The sequence below is a fragment of the Eleginops maclovinus genome, chromosome 8, assembly GCF_036324505.1.
Source record: "Eleginops maclovinus isolate JMC-PN-2008 ecotype Puerto Natales chromosome 8, JC_Emac_rtc_rv5, whole genome shotgun sequence".
NCBI classification, from domain to species: Eukaryota; Metazoa; Chordata; class Actinopteri; order Perciformes; family Eleginopidae; genus Eleginops; species Eleginops maclovinus.
Window position 1 is genome coordinate 6,675,595 of NC_086356.1, and position 19,172 is coordinate 6,694,766.

General features: G+C 40.3%; 1 protein-coding gene across 1 annotated transcript in view; it reads left to right on the top strand.

The window, feature by feature from the left end:
• il11ra (interleukin 11 receptor subunit alpha) overlaps positions 1-19,172 on the top strand; it is a 50,975-nt gene that overhangs the window by 20,610 nt on the left and 11,193 nt on the right. Inside the window, exons 2-4 of the mRNA XM_063889634.1 lie at positions 12,824-12,920; positions 17,224-17,290; positions 18,756-18,922. Coding sequence (XP_063745704.1) covers positions 12,824-12,920; positions 17,224-17,290; positions 18,756-18,922 — 331 coding nt within the window. The remainder of the gene's footprint in view (positions 1-12,823; positions 12,921-17,223; positions 17,291-18,755; positions 18,923-19,172) is intronic.

The following is a 19,172-nucleotide window of genomic DNA, read 5'->3' on the forward strand; positions in this document are numbered from 1 at the left end:
AATTGCAGAACTGTCAAAATGTGATGCCTGTGGTGTGTGTGTGTGTGTGTGTGTGTGTGTGCGTGAGCGCGAGCGCGAGCGCGCGTGCGTGCGTGGCACGTGTTGCTCTGCGTGATGTGTTTACAGTCTTCACATTTTCTGTCCTACGTATACACACTGTACACACTGTACACACTGTACACACATCCAACCGTACACACGGGGGTATAGCTTACAGGTTGAGGGACATGTGTTTTAATGTGAGTGGAAATGTGTGTTTTAAGTTCAGCCTTCACCCCATTATGCATCTCAGCGTGTTTGTTTATGTGAGGTTGGCTTCAGTACTGCAAAAGTGTGTGTAAGTGTGTGTGTGATAAATGTGTGTGAATAGCTGGCATATGGTAGCCATCTTGCCCTGGCGGCAGAGCTGGAGGAAATTCCAGCGTTGGATAGCTAAGGCCCAGATACTGCTGACACACACACACACACACACACACACACACACACACACACACACACACACACACACACACACACACACACACACACACACACACACACACGCACACACGCACTTGCACACACAGGTTTTTCATATTTTTCCGTTCAAAAGGTCTCACAAGTTGTATTGTGCTTTCAGTAGCTCTAGCCAACAGCTAATTAGCATCTTCTGATTGCTTAACACAATGACTTATAAAGTAGTGTCACTCTTGCTGTCTCTCTCTCTCCCTCCGTCTCACACACATACGCAAACACACTCAGGCCTTGGTCTGTGAATTTGCTCGGTGCTATCTCTTTGCACACATGGCAGCCATTACTTCTTGTGTGTTTAGGCTAGGGCAAAATTTGGAAGTAAGCTTGGCAGTTGGACCAGCAGCCTCACAGATATATTGTACTGGCTGTTCAGACTTTCTAGTCTTCTCGGTTTTAGTTCTAGTTAAAGCAGGTGATTTTTATTTGAAGTAAAATAAAAACCTGTAGGTTGGCACCTGTTTGACAAACATTTTTCTCCCAGTTATCGCTGTGTGGCTGTATATCATCCCTGGCCAGATGTTTCCAGAACTGATTTGGCTTCCTCGCAGATTCTCGATCCTCTTTAATCTTTTTCTTATCCTCATCGAATTCTTCCACTTCAACTGTTTCTTTATCTCGCGTGCACTGAAGACCTGCTCACATAAGATAACTTTGATTTAAATACCTTTCTCTGCCACTGTCTGCCTGATGCTAATAACATTTATCTTCCTCTCTGTATGTCTTGCATGCTTTTTTGGCCACTTAACCATTAGCTTTTGCTGAGATATATCTTGGGTCTGTCTTTCTGGTTTCAATGTTGCCTCATGTGCCCAGCTAGCATTAACCAACCAAATGTAAGAATTCAAAAAATAAACTAAAAGCTTCATTTTCAAAGCGTCAGACTGGAATTCCTCCATTTATAAACACATGTGGCTAAATGATGAATGTGAGTGAATGAGGAAAACATATTTGACATTAATTCATATTTGACTTGACATCTGATAATGAGATTTATCCTTGACAATTTTTTCAATATCCTCGTGTAATATCTAGGGCTGTGCAATTTAATCGATCCTGCGATATATATCGATATTTTGTTTCCCGAGAAAGTATCGATATTTCAGCCGCGAGTATCGATACATTAAGTCCCATTCAAATCCCCCGTGTTCCGCGTGGCACTCTGCTCACTGCCCATTACGTCTGCCAGCCGCTAGTGTCGCTGTAGAGCATTTCTAGATACACAGATCTAGTGTGTCTTCTTCTCGCGGTGAGTGCGAAGCGGTTCAGGAGAATGGCGGCTGACATTAACCCAGCATCTCCGCGCTTAAAAGCAGATGTGTGGGAGCACTTTGGGTTTAAAACTATTGCAGTTTGCAAGCTGTGTCACACAAACGTGAAATACTCTGGAAATACCACTAACCTACGAACCCACCTACAACTTCACCACCCGGACAAGGTAATGCTAACTGAGGAACTCAAGAAGCTGCGGCCACCTGCTGCACCTTTTAATTCTCCATTGTCCATTGTGATACTGCACTTTATGTACTTATGTTTCAAAGGCTTGTAAGCTACAGTTTGCACTGTTTCAATAAATGAAACAAATTTTCTCACCACATATTTTGATTCATTTTGTCCAGCATTTGCAAGCTGTAGACTCTCTGTCTAGTCAGAGCCATATATTGTGTAATTGATGCTTTCAGTTGAATTAATTCAATCCAAGTCAATGGAACACTCACCAAAGATGTCACCAAAATCACACTGTCCCTTTAAAATCTTTCAGAAAATGATGTTAGTGTATCGAATTATATCGAATCGTATCGAATCGTATTGTGAGCTGAATATCGTGTATCGTATCGTATCGTGAGATTAGTGTATCGCTACAGCCCTAGTAATATCTTTGTTTTATTGTGTGTTTCGCCAATCTTTGCTCCACCTCTCATGTGTTAACAACCTTCTCATGAGACGATAAGCATTTGGTCAGAAGCAGGCGCTAAGTATAATGCTGAAATTGAAATATCTCAAAGAAGGAAAGGGACAAAGTGCCGGAAATTGGTTTTCAGTTAGGTCAACAATCTGTGAAAGAGATAGAAAGATAATGAAAGACAGAAACACTGGGTGGGCTATGTTCCTCTCACATCATTTCTGTGGATTATAATACAATTCAAACACATATTCCTCCACACTTGTTTACCTACAGGATGATTCAGGTAATGGGAAGAAATAAAGGGAGAACGTGAACGTGCTAAGATCAAAACTCCACCTGTTCGAATTCCTTAATATTGGGTTGTAATCACAGTAGGTTGCTTATATCATTTGAGGACTGCATGCAGTTTAATCCTCACAAAAATGTACAACTGCTCATTTGAAAGAAGGCAGACTGATCTGTTTAAATTCCGTTTCCAGTTCGAAAAACCGACTAAGAGGCAAAAGAAGACACGCACAAATCTTGCACAGAGCTTCAAATATGGAAATGCATCACAAACACTGGCACACATGTCCGTCAGCAGTGTTGTTCTCGCCCCCCCGAAAGGTCAGACTGACGGGAGTGTGCAGTGGTTGCCGTGGTGACCTGGCTAAACACCAGAGCCATTGTAACTCGCACCCACCATCCCGGCTCCATGTGCTGTTGGTTTAGTACACTGAGTCCACAGTCTCACACACACACACACACACACACACACACACACACACACACACACACACACACACACACACGTCACACACACACACACTCACACTCACACTCACACACACACACACACACAGACTTAGCTAAGCCCTCAATTAGTTAGTTATAACTAAGTACCCACAATGACACACACACACACACACACACACACACACACACACACACACACACACACACACACACACACACACACACTGATGAGCAAATTGTCCAGGCTAAATTATAGATAAGTCTTTGTTAATCTTTAATTTGCGAACTATAATGACCTTTCCTCATGAGCAGGACATCCTGTAATAAATGATGTTATATCACTGGACAGCAAAACAGTGTGCGTGCGTGCGTGCGTGCGTGCGTGTGTGTGTGCTTAAAGAGACAGCCTGAATAAAAGGAAACTTTAGATGTTTTTGTATATGTACAGCTCCGTAACAAATTTAAAAGACCACTCCAAATGTTTCTTAAATCTTTAACAAAGATTTGGCAGCCATTCCAGTGTCTGCTGAACACAGAGACAAATGGTCAGTAGTTTATAGAATACAATAAAAAAATAACTCAAAGACATACCTGTAAATAATAAAGCAAGAAAAAAAAGCCTGTTTTTCTGCTTTTTTATCACCGAATTCCATTTCTGCCCATCTGTTTGTTTCACCCTGTGTTTAAGCCCACCCTCCCCCCCTCCGTCTTCTGCTCCCCGCCTCCTTCACTATTTTCCCTTTTCTCCGTCTTTCTCCCCCTCTCATTGTCTTGCTCCGTCTCTTGTAAAGCTGAATGTGCAGTTGCATGCCGGAGTGTGAGTGACTCATGTGCCACCACAGAGGACTGGTTAGAAGAGTGGATTACTCAGTGAGCTCACACCTCATTTTACTACACAGTCCTTTTTAAATCCGCTTCTAAATAGCACATGGAAAAATCAATCACTTCTTCTTTCCTCACTGGCCCTGTTTCCGATTGTTCCCTTTCCCAGTGCTTCTCTACTCAGCTATTGTTTGACTTCTGTGAGGATAATTTCACCTCTCGACCTCGTAATTTTTTTTAAAGGAATGTTTTTTCACTCAGGAATTTCTGTTTCTACAATTACTTTTAATTGCTCCGGTTGTGGTTACTGCTGTGGAAGTCTACTTATGCAGCAGCAATTTTATATTCAAGTAAAGTGTGTAGTTGGGTCTCCACTGTTGTTTTGAATCCCTATGTGGGAATACGGATGCACACGGGGACAATATCCATGGCTACATTCCCCCTGTCTATTCTGGTTGTTGCTGGAAGAGTTACAGAAGAAAGGTGACTGGTTGGGGGTGAGTCACAGAATAGGCTTGCGATTACACAAACACTCACTTGCAGACAACCTATGGAAAGAAAGGGTGTTGAAATCGGAGAAGTTTGCAGTGGTCCTTGTCATTATTAGTTTACTTTTGTCAGCAGCTATAATGTGTACTTTATAGTTTATTTTTCATACTAGTGAGGGTACACTTTCAGTTTCTACCTAACCCTGAGGGTACAGTGGTACTACGGGCATGTTTACACTGGATGAAAGTGCGGTTTTTCACATTTAGCTTCAGAAGGACCTCATGCAGCTGCTGAGAAAAGTGGTTTGTGGTAATATCAGGCTCGTACAGATCCCAGTATGCTTCCAGAGGGAGCATCTACATACATCGATAGTGCGTCAACTCTGTCTTTACTGTTTTTTGAAGAGGGTTCCTTTAATGTTCTGTGGAAAACTGACGTGTTCGGAGTCCTGATTTGAACTTAGCAAAGTAAATGAAATCATTGCTTTTCTTATTATTTACCATCAATGAATTTGCGGTGAAATGTATTCCCAGGAATGACACTCGGCAAGATGAACGACAACTTTGTTTCTGTCCTGATTTTTTTCTCCTCATCTCTCAAATCTCCCAAAAGTTCGGTCTTATAGATCAGACATAAAACAAAAGCATCACCGTAGACTGCTGCGCACATATTCAAACTTTTAATTTGTGATCTTGCATTGAGTGTTTAGATACAAATGAGTGTTTATACTTGTGTTTCCGGCTTTGTTGACCTGGTGACGAAATGGGTCGCAGTCTTGCAGGATACAATAACTAATAGCTCCTGTAAATAAAGTCCACAGGCTGGTTGTAGGCACAGGAAGTCATGGCCTCCCGTGGAAGATCCTGACAGCCATGGTGGTGTGTTCCCAACAGTTGCATTTACTGGATCTGAATTATTAACATCCCTGGATTGGTTTTTCTTTGGCTGTTAAACTCATTTTGGGCTGATATATGATTAGAAGAAGTTGAAACATGGCCCGTCTACTTGTGATTACTCCATTTTCTCATTCAACATGCCTATCATACTTACCAAGAACAGACCAACTATTCAAACTATTAGAAAAGGCACTTATGAAGCACGAAATGACACTGGAGTATAAACAAGAACAGGTTGCTTGGATTTGGTTGGACAGATTAACACTCTGTTCCCGAGCGTTGTTCTCAAGTGTTAGGGGAAGCAAAATAGGAGACCTTCGTGGAAATATGTGTACCGGACCTTCTACTGTGTGGCATTAGTGATGGAAAATAAAGAGAGCCACTGCAGGAAGCCACAGGCAAGGGAGGGAGAAAACAGACATTTAAAGATGGTGAGGGGGAGGTAGAGATAAGAGAGAGCAAATTGATCGAATGGAAAGATGACACAGGAGTGAAGCAAAGGTTCAGGGAGATGCCGCCCCACATTCTCTCATCTCTAGTTACTCTGAGGGAACCAGGAAAGGGAAGAGGGTAAACCATTATAAAGTCTGACATACATATGTTTACTGAACCTTGAACGTCTCGACCTTAGAGGGATTGAAAACAGAAGCCAAGGACTGTCCTGCAGACTAGACTGAGGAGAAAACAACTCTGTCAATGTCTGAAAAAAAGTAAGCGAAACCGGCTGAAAGTGGTGGACAGAAAGGAAAAGCGTCCTTTGGGTGTACGGTGAGGGCTAGACTTTGGAGACAAGAATTTAAATCAATATTCCCTTAACCCATTTTAAATCCCATGGACAAATATTTACTGCTTATTCACAAGAGAGGGCAGAAACAGAGTTAGTTACCTCTGTGCTAAAGGGCCAAGAATATCAACATATAGTTCAGCCTGGGCCTCCTTTTTTTTTCGAGCTCAATCATCATAAACCAAATATGTTGAAAGGAAGCAACAACAGTGTAGTTTATCTTTATTCTGAAAACTTTATTAATCCTTTTAACCGTGACAATGGTTGCGTATACCACAACCACATCTTCCGTTTTACCTTTCAAAATAAAAGCCCTAGACATATTTTCCGCATACATGTTTACCAGTGGGATCTTAGAATTACCCAGAGCATTTTGCTGAAATGAAATTCAATAACAGCTTATGGGAGCTTAGGCTCTTCAACAATTTACCCCAGACAGACTGCCAGACGCTGATCTGGGTTAATTTGATCCCAGTGGTTGGTCCTCTGCCTGCACAAAAACAATTTGAATTGTTTTGAACCGGTGCCAGTTTTTGTCAGCACGATACCATATTTGTTTGCTCCTTCTGGGCAGTTTGATTGGAGTGTGAGGTTTTTGTCTAAATACTATGTCTGTGTAAATTAAAACAAATTGACCAAGCCTGGGTTTTAAGGTACAGAATGTACTGAATGTACAGAAGCTTAGGAAAGCGTGAAGGGAGGACTGGACAGAGGAAGAGGAATGTAAGCAAGCGAGGGAGACGATAGTGCGATTTGGATTTGCTGAGTGAAGCTGCCGTGCAGTAGTGGTGAATGTAACACTGTCCTGCTACATCATAGGCCAAATCCAGGTCCTCTAAAAAGCTTTAAAGATCTTGGAACACATTTTTTTAATTTATTTCTCAAGTGCTCAGTTTTATTCATCAGTTTTTCAGGCAAACACTCATGAATTAATGAATTTCACCACCTCCTTTTCCATCGATCAATCTGCAGTGCTGGATGTCCGTTTAGCTCGTAAATTGTTTAATTGTGTTGTGAAAGCCAAGCCAGGGTGACCAGATTGACAAATGGCGTGTTTATAAATTGGCCATGATACATTTTCCACGGTCTTTAAGTTGTTAATGGTGTGTTTTATTGAGTGGGATCAAACTTTTAGCCATGAACTGCACTGCTGGATAAGTAATATGAAACATAGCTGAGCCAATGTAGGTGGGTATGAAGAAATACCTAGATGTATAAAACTGTTTGTATACGGTTGCTCTGTCTTGCATTTGAGATAATCTGTGTTTATAAAGTTCAAACTTGTATTTTACTAGCTCAAATATTGAAAAACGTCTTTATTTCTCATAATGTCGTTCCCTCAGTCTGAAACCAATTTTGTGAGTTTCAACAACATTGCTTTGCTTGGCAACAACTTGGCTCTGTGTTTACTTTCTCTCAGCTGGTGACGTTCACATGCACTACAACTGGATATAAACCAGGACACATTTCAAATATAACATGTAAAAAAATTCAAATCTGTCAAAAATGTTGCATAAATGCTGCGGAAAAAAAGCAACTTCGTAATCTCGCTTTAAATCTATTATCTGCAGCTAATTTTGGTAATTTTTGGAGATTGCTTACATTTTCCACATGTCTTTGTTACCAATTATCCTCACCTTTTTTTATTTACCACGGCTGTCAAACTGTCACTCTTATTATTTCACCATCAACAACAGCAACATGTTTATGACTCACCAAACATGTTGTCGTCATTGTTTGGATGTTGGCAGCCTCACACGACTTGGATCAGCCAAACCTCACACCTTGTTCCCCCCCGATGAAAAGTTAATTATATTTATTCTGTGCTTTAAACAAAGACAATCTGTTTGGCATCTGGAGGTTGCAGGTTTCATTTCACAGCCAGTGAAGTGAATCATCTTCATCAATCTTTGAAGTTCTAGTTTATTTGTGCAGCCCGGTATCACACACAGCTGTCATCTGATAGCCATTTCATAGCCATTAAGAAGGCACAAGTTTCCTACAGCATTCATAAAGTGAAAATGATTTGAGACCAAGAAAACAACACTTTTTTTCATGTTTTTTGAAAATGTCTTACTTTCAAAGCAAGTACAATTTAAAAGCAACTCCTTAGGATTTATGTCTTTGTTTATTTGAAGTGTCCTCCATCCTATTGTGGCGCAAGACATCTTTGTTCCATCCTTTAACTAGCTGTCGCTCACTTTTTATCATATTTCTGAGGTCCAGTTGCATCCTCAGCTAATGAAACTCACAGCTAACTTTTCTTTGAGACTCTCTCTGACCACCAGAGAAGCCATAAACCCTCACACTGCAGTAATGTGCTGCATGCCTTAGTGTCAGTCTTTGGATTAGTTAGTCTTGGGTTTTTATCTGCCGCTCCATACACCGCTAGGTCTCCAAAACGGTCTAGAAAATCATTTTCTGTCAGCACATTTTGCGTACAAATTGTTATCTGTAAAAAAAGTCAATGTGATGCAACACGGACGGACATGAAGAGGGGCAGGCAGTCTGTTGGGGTTTAGCGTGGGCACCAGATCATCATCAGATGGTCATTGTTTTATGTCCCCCCCAAAAATAACCAAATACATTGTCTGGACAAACCCCAAAACTTCTCCAGTGCGCCACACTATGGCAACGCCTTTGCTCTGACACCTCTCCTAATCAGAATCAGAATACTTTAAGATAAGATAAGATAGGTTAAGATTCAACTTTATTGTCATTGCACAGAGTACAAGTACTAGTACAACGAAATGCGGTCTCTGCATTTGACCCATCCTAGTGTTAGGAGCAGTGGGCTGCCATTATGTACGGCGCCCGGGGAGCAGTGTAGGTAACCAGTGTCTTGCTCAGGGACACCACGGTGGCACTAGGTCTTTTCGGGGACTTGAACTGGTGACCTTCCAGTTCCCAGGCCAACCCCTATGGACTTCGCCACCACCGCCCTTTATTCGTCCCACAGAGGCGAAATTTTGAAGGTCTCTGCATTTGACCCATCTTAGTGTGAGGAGCAGTGGGCAGCCATGTGTACCCCGCCGGGGAGCAGTGTAGGGAATGGTACCTTGCACTGGGACATCTCGGTAGCACTTGGTCTTTCGGGGACTTTAACCAGTGACCTTCCAGTTCCCAGGCCAAATCCCTACGGACTTCGCCTCCGCCCTCCGGTAATGCATACGTTTGTTATGTACTGTATGTTTATCATTAGAAGGGAATTTCTTATGGGGCAGTTATAAAGTCTAGTCTTTCTCTTCTGAAAGGTAAAAACATAGTTTTGCAGTTCTTTTGTCCAAGGAAGGGAACCAAAATACAGGTCTTCAGCTCCCGAAAAAAGAGAACTTCTAATCCCATTGAGCAAAATTGTTAACACCTGTTAAAAATAAACTACAAATAGTATCACATTGTGTTGATTTTCCTTTAAATCTAGCAGCATAAATACTTAAATAAGGCAAACTATCTTCAAAAAATGTAACCGTATTCAGATTTGAAATGAAATTGAAGCAACAGACAAACAGACTGAACTTTTTCCACACCTCCACAGTGCGTTAATCACCTGAACGCCTGATCTGATGTGAACGCAGTCCAAAAACCTCGACCTTTCAGAACATCAGACATCCAACACTTGATGTTTGATGAACCACACCTACTGAATATATGAAAGAGCAGCGACGTAAGGCAACGTCACTGTGATTCACAGCCTTCCAACTCACCGCTGCTCCCACCTCTTTCTCTTTGTGCCGCAGAGCTCTGTTTGACATTGAAAGAAATAAAAGCAGCGAGTTCTCTTCGCTTTGTGCCGACTTCATCAGTTATTCAACCCACAGAAAATGTCCCATTTCTTAAAAACACGACATTGAACCGTTCGACAGACGAAGCAGAATAATAAACACCAACCAACACGCACTTTCAAAGGAAATATTGGAGTGACTTAAAAACACACACCTTTGTAAATCGTATTTGTTGTTGGATTTCTAGTTGATCTTTTACCATTCTTTTCGGTCTTTCTCTGTCACTGTGAATAGGTTACTCAGTATTTTTTTCAGATCCCCAATCCATCATGCGTCATTCGAATACAAAATTGAGTTTCAGAAACTTTGTAGATATTTGTAAACCTATTCCAAAGTGTCAAACTTTATCGACCATCTATTGGTACCATGTGATTGCTATTTTGTTGCACTTATGTGGGGCTTTAGGTCATGTCGTTTTCTCTACATCAGCGGTGCCTTATCAATGTGGCGGGACCACATTGATAAGGCACCTGATGGGTCGGTTTTGGTAAAAAAACAAACATCCACAGCTAAAACTATAAAGTGTGTAAGTAAGGGATAATTTGCAGCGAGGCGGTCATTATGGGGAAAAGAACACCCGAAAGGCTGATCAGGGAGCCCGACGCGAAACCATCTCTTGCTCCTGGCTGAGCCTACATGCTGCATTTACAGCATTTGTTTAGGCCTATTCATTTAATGCACTTGTTTTGATGTTTGGGTTGTTGCTGCACCATCACTACATCTGCTGCGTGTAACATATGTGCAGTTGTTATGTTTAAGAATGAATTTCTCAATTTCTGAATGAAATCGTTATTAATTTGCCTACTGCAGACAGCCCCTCCCTTTTTAGTTTCTTGTTTCTGTTGGTTACTGATGGGCAGCTCCTTTGATAAATGAAATAAAAAGTCATTTGAGAACTTTATTTAGCCCTGTATTGTTTGTGGTTGAATGTGGGCTGTGGACATTTGAGTCGAAAAAGGTTGGGAACCGCTGCTCTACATATCTGTGCCAAAAATGATTGTAAACCCACATGATGCATTAGCAAAAACATAGTTCTTTGGTATTGCTTGTGTACCTACAGGTCAGTCTCCGTTTTATGACATAACATCCTATTTGAAGAGGAAAAGGACCTCACCAAAGGCGTAACAATAGCCTCTTTATGGCCGTTTAGTCTCGCACGTTTGCAGCGGAGGTGCCATTAACAGTGTTGATGGGTTTATCACACACAGCTCTATGAAGAGAACACCAGAGATAAGATAAGATAAGCGTGTTTGTTTTTGTGACTTTGGACTTTAGCAGCTCACAAACACATACACCATGTTGTCTCTCACACTTTGTCACATTCACAGACTGCTGTAAATGTCCCGTGGGGGTAAAAATATCAGCAGCCTCACATCACACGTCCATAACTCCATGGCATTTATTTTTGATTTTGATATGCCTTTACGTACAGGAAAGTGCATTCTGTCTAACTGAATACGCTACAGCATACATGTTATTTACGGACTGTGTCCTGCACTCAGGAAGACATTTATGATGTATTTGAACTATTTAATGACGTCTGCCTATCTGCACATACAGTGTAATATCGGGCAAAATGCCTTGTTCCTCTGTCTATTTATATATTATTAATAGAAATACAAATGGCCAGTGAAATCAGTTCATTTATAACGTAATAAAGTAAAGCATTTGTATAATGCCTTCCAGTTCATGCCTTTTATAGGAATCTTCCTATAGTAAATTAGCTGTAGCTCTATGCGGTGTATAGTGGTAATTAGCATACATCTGCCAACACGCTAAACTAAACAAACCATAGACATGTTTAACAGAACTGATTACACGGGCCCTATTCTTCTTCTTGGGGTTTTCCCTTTCCTGTAGTGTGTTATAGGTTTTTGTGCATGTAAATGGTCTGCAAAGGCAAAAATCCCAATGTTAACCCCCCCTCACGCTTGAAACGCCTCCATTGGACTCCTCTGTTTACTTCTTTCTGTGTCTTAACGACCTCCCTATGTAACTTTGGCGCTTCTATTGACTTGTGCTTCAACACATTGTACGTGATGGGCTAAGGGGCGGGACATTTCAGACCAATCTCTAAGCACTTGATCAATCACAACAGAACCAACCAATCAGAGCAGATCTGGTTTCAGTGCATGTCACACAAAATACAAATATGAACCTGACAATGAGCAACATAGGGCCCCTTTGAATGTTATTGAAATGATATAAAGTCTATAACATGTATGATTACAGTACTTACAACCTGACTTTACTTTTAATCATTTTACAAATCTCCCCTTTTGTCTATTCTACAGTCACATCATTTTACAGTCTGCACATCTTGGTTAAATTAAATAGAAGTCGTGTTGAGGGTTGATTTATGAGACAAAGCTAAAACTGGAACTCCAGCCCAAATAGAACCAAAACTTTACACTTCCCAGAATATCAGGGTAGAGTAAAGCCAATGGAAACAAAAAATCCTTTCCAACATCATTTACTTCTCTTTTTTTTGGTAGAAATGCGTTCTTCATTTTGAGAAAAAGACTTCCACTTACGATGTCAGTGGCGGAAAAAATGGGCGACCAGTTGTCTACACCATTGTCTTTGCATTTTATTTCGACTTTATGTGACATGTAATTTGCAATAATAAGTAACAGTCAGACGGTCTGATTTGGTAAATTATAATCGGCAACTTGTTACCAAACTATTTTAACATTGCTATGTATTCGAGAGCAAAAGAAAGGAGACATTTCTTTCTGTTTTCCTAAGTATTTTTCCGTTTATATCCATTTACTTGTACAAAATGTGCTCCAAATGATGATAATGATGTTGTCGATCTCACTGCCAAAGCTTTTAGGCTTGAAAATAACTCCTCTAATCATTACCTCCCCCTTTCCTCCCTCTTCCTTTCTCCCTCTAGATGCCAGGCCTTTTGTCCAGCCCTGTGTGTCTGACAGTCATCTGGTTTTTATCTTGGTCGCTGCGTCCCATTCGAGCACAGATTCAACCTGATGAAGGTAATGCATGCACACCGAGCAGAAAGCCATTTTCCCAAGGACGTATTCAAAACACACACACACGCATAGAGAAACACACGTGCTGTTAGGGATCAGGCGCGGATTCCTTTTGGGGAACTATTTTGGGCACTTATCTTAACTCTAAGTACTTGTGGGACCTAAAGCTACTGCTGAAGAAAGGAGGGAGGAAACACATAGAAAATGTCATCAATCCTGGCAGATTCTTTTGTTTAACCACATCATTGTTGTTTCACGGTTCCAATTTAAATGTAAACCTTGTACTCTGCAAACAATAATCCCATTGTTAGGAGAATTATTCTCAGCTCTTGAGAGATCTGTCTGGCATTCAAATCTCTCTCTCTGAAGAGGTTCAGTGTTTCCCTCTTTGTTTTAAACACTCTTCATTCCTGCATTATTTTTATCTCTGTAACAATGACGACCGTCACCCTTGGCCCCCAAGGTTAAAAATGTCAGAATTTTCCCTTCACATTAATGTTACCCTACTGGGGCTCCAGAGTCCTTTTTTTTTATTGTTTAGAAAGTACTGAGTTTCGTCCAGCTTGCACTTTCTGTGTCCACCCTGCATTCAGTTCTCAATGTCAGGAGAAACCTTGCAACCATCCTGTGTGAATAAAAGTGTGTGGTTTTGTGCGACTGTGGGTGTGTTTGTGTGTGTGTGTGTGTGTGTGTGTGTGTGTGTGTGTGTGTGTGTGTGTGTGTGTGTGTGTGTATGTGCACATGTCTGGGCCCTCTTGCCAGAGGCAGAATCAGATATGAGTGGAACGCTGCGGGTTTGGGGAATAATGTACTTCACTGCCAATAAAACATGAATACACACATTCAGACCAGCCAACACTTTGCACTGCACTGAGGCCCCAGGTAGCACACACTCTCACAGAAACACAGGGAGGGGAATGTGTGTGCGTGTGTGTGTGCGTGCGTGCGAGCGTGCGTGCGTGTGTGTAATTGTTTGAAACGGAGATAGAAGGAAAGATTTGCACAGGGCTAAATAATAACAAAAAGAGACAGAGGAAGATCATATACAGCCCCGGAAAAAATGAAGGGACCACTTCAGCATTATCATTTCCTCTTGTTTTGTTATTTATAGGTATGTCTTTGAGTTCAATTATTATTATTATTTTTGTATTCTATAAACTACTGACAATTTTTCTCTGTGTTGGGATTCAACAGATACTGGAATGGCTGCCATACATGTAGAGATAAAAAAGAAATGTTTGGAGTGGTCTCTTAATTTTTTCTGGAGCTGTATTTTATTTTAAATTTAAGAAATAATTCCTTTATTTTTACATTTGACCCTTCAACCACAATAATTGATAAATTATTTTTATTAAACTTGCAATTTGTAAGCAAAGTTGCCAAACTGCAAGGGCCATAGATAACAGTCTTCTTGACAAACAACAGAAATGAATGTTTTAGCAGCTATTGTGTATTTCAAAAGTTATTATTAAAACTGTTGCTGGTTCCCTCTTTTGGATTCTTAATAGAGATTTTGTCCGATTCCGATTTCCTTTCTTCTTAAGATCCATTTTTGAGAACATACAAAAACACTTTTACTTATATTCAATGAAAATCTAATTGTATGTTCATGCATATCAGAGAAAGTATTATGTTATACTGTTTAGATTTGTTTGTATATTGGTTTACATACAATAGTATCTGAATCTGTATTTATTTGAATAAATTCAAAGTCATCTTCCTGCCCGCCCCACATTTACTGACAGCAGAGGGAGAGAACCCACGTCGCTCAGCATGAACGTAAAACCACCATGTAAACTTGACCCAAAAATTGGGTAAAATTGCCAAAAATAAGATAAATGGCAAACTGCTTGGTTTCAATCGGCAAAATGAGCAAACCAAAACTCAGTCGCCCATAAATAACTGCTGTCTTTATAGCTCAGTTTTATTAGCCATGCCTTGTGTTACATATAACAAATTGTTTCCAATACACACCGCAGAAGAATGAACAGCTTATTTAGAAGAAAAAACCTCTCAGTAGGTTTCATTGTCCTCCTTTCTTTCCGTATCCTCCGCTGAAACACACAAATGTAGCCACAAAATCACAGTGGAGCACTTTGCTGCTCTTTCCCCAGCTGTTTCATTTTGCACAGCCACTAAAATAACAGAAGAAAGGCCAGAAGAGCAAGCGCTAGGTGTGAGTGAAAACCAAGTATTGAAAAGGCCTTCAGTGCAGCCTCCAACTTGAGTACAACAACATTTAAGATTAACTTAGTAGGTCCCTGAAGGGCACATGAGGTTTTTTCAATTGGGAACATAAATAAACCAATACAGCAAATTAAGAAAAAACAACCTCTCCAAAAAGCTCCATGTGTCTGGTGTGAAGTGAGAAAAAAAGTCACATTTTTAAGAACCAAATGAATGTTTTAGGCTGTAATCCTTCGTGACCTCAAGATATGTTTGTTTTTTTTAAAATTAAGAAGAAAAACAGAAGTGGGACAAATAGTTTGTTACTTAGGAGGCCAGCAGGGAGCGTGAATGCTTGAGTGATCGAGGTTGATTGAGAGCATTAATAAAGGTGTGTGCATGGCAGACTGGCAGTCAAAGCAATGTTTTTCCACTCTACATCTACTGTAAATGCCAGCTTTTATATTAAGGAGCCAAGCTAAACACACACACACTCACACACGCTGCAGATAGAATATCAACCTGGCAAATTACTACAGTCACGGCAAATATTTGCTCAGGTATACACTGCACTGAGTATTGCAGCATATCAACACTGCCTTCCAATTTGCATCATGTCAAATTTACACTTTAGCAGCTTCTATATCATCCTTTTGGCACAAATGGACGTTGTATTGAATAAATCAAGCGCTCCCCCGCACCAAACTGACCTTACATTGCCTCTGATTTTACAGTAAGTACATTAGATTGCTGCTAATTTAGTTGTAATTACAATTGTGAGTAGCCATGTAGCTATAGGTGTGATGGGTCATGTCTTAGTTCCTGAAGAAATATCTAAATCACGGTATTGTGAACACCATAAAGTACATTTTACTCTCCCAGATCATATAAGGGTGGAGACAGAACGCCCAGAAATGGACATCGCTCAAACGCAACCCATGGAACGAAAGATATTTGCATGGCTAGATACCACAAGCAAAAATGATGTCTGCTGTGTCAGTAACTACCAACCTGCTGCCAGATCGGCACAGCTAATCCAATCCGTGTTAGAAAACATCTATTGTATCACAATATTTAGTTTTTTGATTACATTACATTACCTTTCATTTGGCTGACGTTTTAACTTACATTAAGTGCAAAAATCATAGAGAATCAAACTCCGAAAATCAAGGAAATTGCTGAAGTTCAAGCAAGTCATACTAGTGTTTTGCTGGTGAATTTGAAGACCTAAGCTAACATTTTTTTTATTGAGTTAGCTTAGAAACCACACTCTTGTAATGGTTTCTCAAAAACACTTAATCATCTTAAAATTGTAATAATTTAACAGCCATGATCAGTCAAAAAAACAAACATATTTTAAGTAGATTTCCTAATATTACATTTAAAAGAACACAATAGATCTCATTGCTTACAGAATCACAATATATCTCAATGTGTTAAATCCCTTGTGTCATGATGCGTAATCAGAAATCCTTAGTCTCACAGCGGGGACATTTACAATATAAATATCATGGTGTATTTCCAATACACAGGCCTCACAAAGTCAAAGGTTGCTCCATATGTGGGGGTGGGAAATGTGTCTTGCCTCTGCATTTATATTGACATTTGGAAGATCTGAGCACTGTGTTTTTTGTGCAGTCCTCCAAAGCCCATAGCACGCAAGTCAGATATTCAGTTTGGACGTTGTGAGGAGGCAGAGGATGGTGTATTCTTTACTAATACACAATTTGTCTTTTTGTCAGCAATCACATTAAGCAGCTCAACGTCGGCCAAATTTGTTTTATTTCTCAGTGGGATAAGCACCAGCAACTTAACACATTAAGTAGGATACTGCTTAACTGCTTCTCGCTCTATTATTGAAGCGTTCCTGAATTGGATTTGCTGAGTAATATTTCTTCAATAGTGATAATAAATCTAACACTGTAGCCTCCTCAAGCTGTGTGCCAGAGCCTCCTCGGCCTGCAGGATCCTGAGCCTTGTATGGTCATGTTGTTGTGCTACTGCTGGCTCTACTGTAAATGGTGTCTCTAACTCACGTTGAAACAGTCAATGACACGGTATGTCAGATTTTGCAGTGTGCACACGCTGTAAGCCAGACGACCGAGGGCTTTAATACTTTATGCGATGTCTTGGTTTACAGTGTCGGGTGTGCGGTATGCGCCCTTGCAGTCCAATGTGACACTGGCATGCAGGAAGTCACAAATCAGGTAAGAAAGAAAACAATTTCCTTGTTTGAATAAGAGTTGGGCTTCATTGTCTTTGAAGGACAAAGAGATCTTTCTGGCCCGGTCATATGGGAGTTCAACGCTTATTCTTCAATAAGCCAACAAAACAACAATTGTGAAGCTCAGCCTGTCAGGACAGCATTTTGTTGAAAATAAGCAGCTACATGTTTTACATTCAAGTAATCAAAATAACAAACTTATCATTAAAGTTGCTTTGATACCCATTGAAGCAGACACATGAATTGAAAGCATTCGAAAGGCATCTCGCTGCATTCATATTCTCTATCATGCATTCAGTTTTCTAGCTTTACTAAACTTCCTTAAGATAACTCACAGAAAAACTCTTCCATTTCAATGGTGGCCTGAAAGTCAATATGTTTGTTTTCAAAGCAAAGAAGATACATTATCGTAACACAAAGGCTTTAACTTTGCCTGCATAGCTAAATCAGGTGCAATATGGGTACATTATCTGATTTGAGAGGGAGCCAATGGAGCCAATCTTTTTACAGAAAAGAAAAGTCCATAAACTACTTGCACAAATAAGACGGTACACGTAAAACACAAGTTGTTGTGGGTTGTCAGAAGTACATTGTTCTAAAACCCCTTAGTCTACAAGGCAAATTCAAGTTCTGACTCAATGAAGAACCAATGTAGTCACAGCAGGTTAGTGTCGATGGTGTATTTAAAGAAATCACAGCTTTTAAATCCCCACAAACTCGATATAGTAAAATTAACCGAAGTACTATCATACTATCACGCCGTCGAATGTAGACGCGGTCAAAAAAAAATGTTCACCCCACGCCTGTAGACTTTCATTGTCTTACCGTCCTAATCTTTTGGGCCTGCGCACTAGAGTAATGAACATAAACCTTTCCACAGTCTATACACAAAAACGATATGATTATAATTCATAATTTAAATGACATTCAGAGAACATTTCCCATATACAATAGCATGCCCAAATGGCTCATACAGAAGTGGATGGTCAGCCAATCTAAAACAGGTAATCGATCCAGCTGTAGCCGTAGTCTCACACTTTATTTCCTCACATTTCATTTAGCCAACTCTGTCATCCAATGGGAATTACAATAGGTGCAATCAACCATGAAGATACACACACAAATCTTGCTACTATATTATCTTAAAATTAGGCAGACCTTTAAGTGCTACGAACAGAAGTATGAATCTCTTCATTTTTTACTTGCCATTCAGAACAGGTTGATATAATGTGCAATGGGTCATTGTTGTCCAGTACTTATTAGATTGATACGTATTTACTTTTGACTGTACTTTTAGTCTTTTCATGGTTTCCTTACGCACGATATGACCAGCTGTTTCTTTTAAATGAAAGTTATGATACGCAGACTTGTGTGTTTATACGACAAGGCTTACTGTCCTCACAGGTATAAAAACTAGTTATAAATAGGTGTATTGTTTTCCCGCCCAGGACACCTGTGGTTTGGCATCACAACAACAGCGCCGTGTTGCCGTGGCACAAACTGACATCAGATGGAACGTTAGTCCTGCTGCACGTCGACCTATCAACGCAAGGCAACTACAGCTGCTATGACAATGGCGGGCTCCTCCTCCACTCTGTCAAACTCAGGCTGGGCCGTAAGTGTTGTGACTTGTCCTGGCTCTCAGCGCCTAATTTAGGAGTTATTACTTTTTTAACAGCTTTGCCAACATGGGACTTTAGCTTAGAAAAATGTTTACATCCCTTAAGTCTTTAAATATTTTAGTTTAAAAGCCTAAAATATTGGTTCTAGGCCTCTAGGTTTCTCTTTCATCTCTATATTTCTCCTCCTTTTTAAAGAAATTAGTTTATTTTCTCAACGTTTTTATAAATGATGGCCTTCCGTCT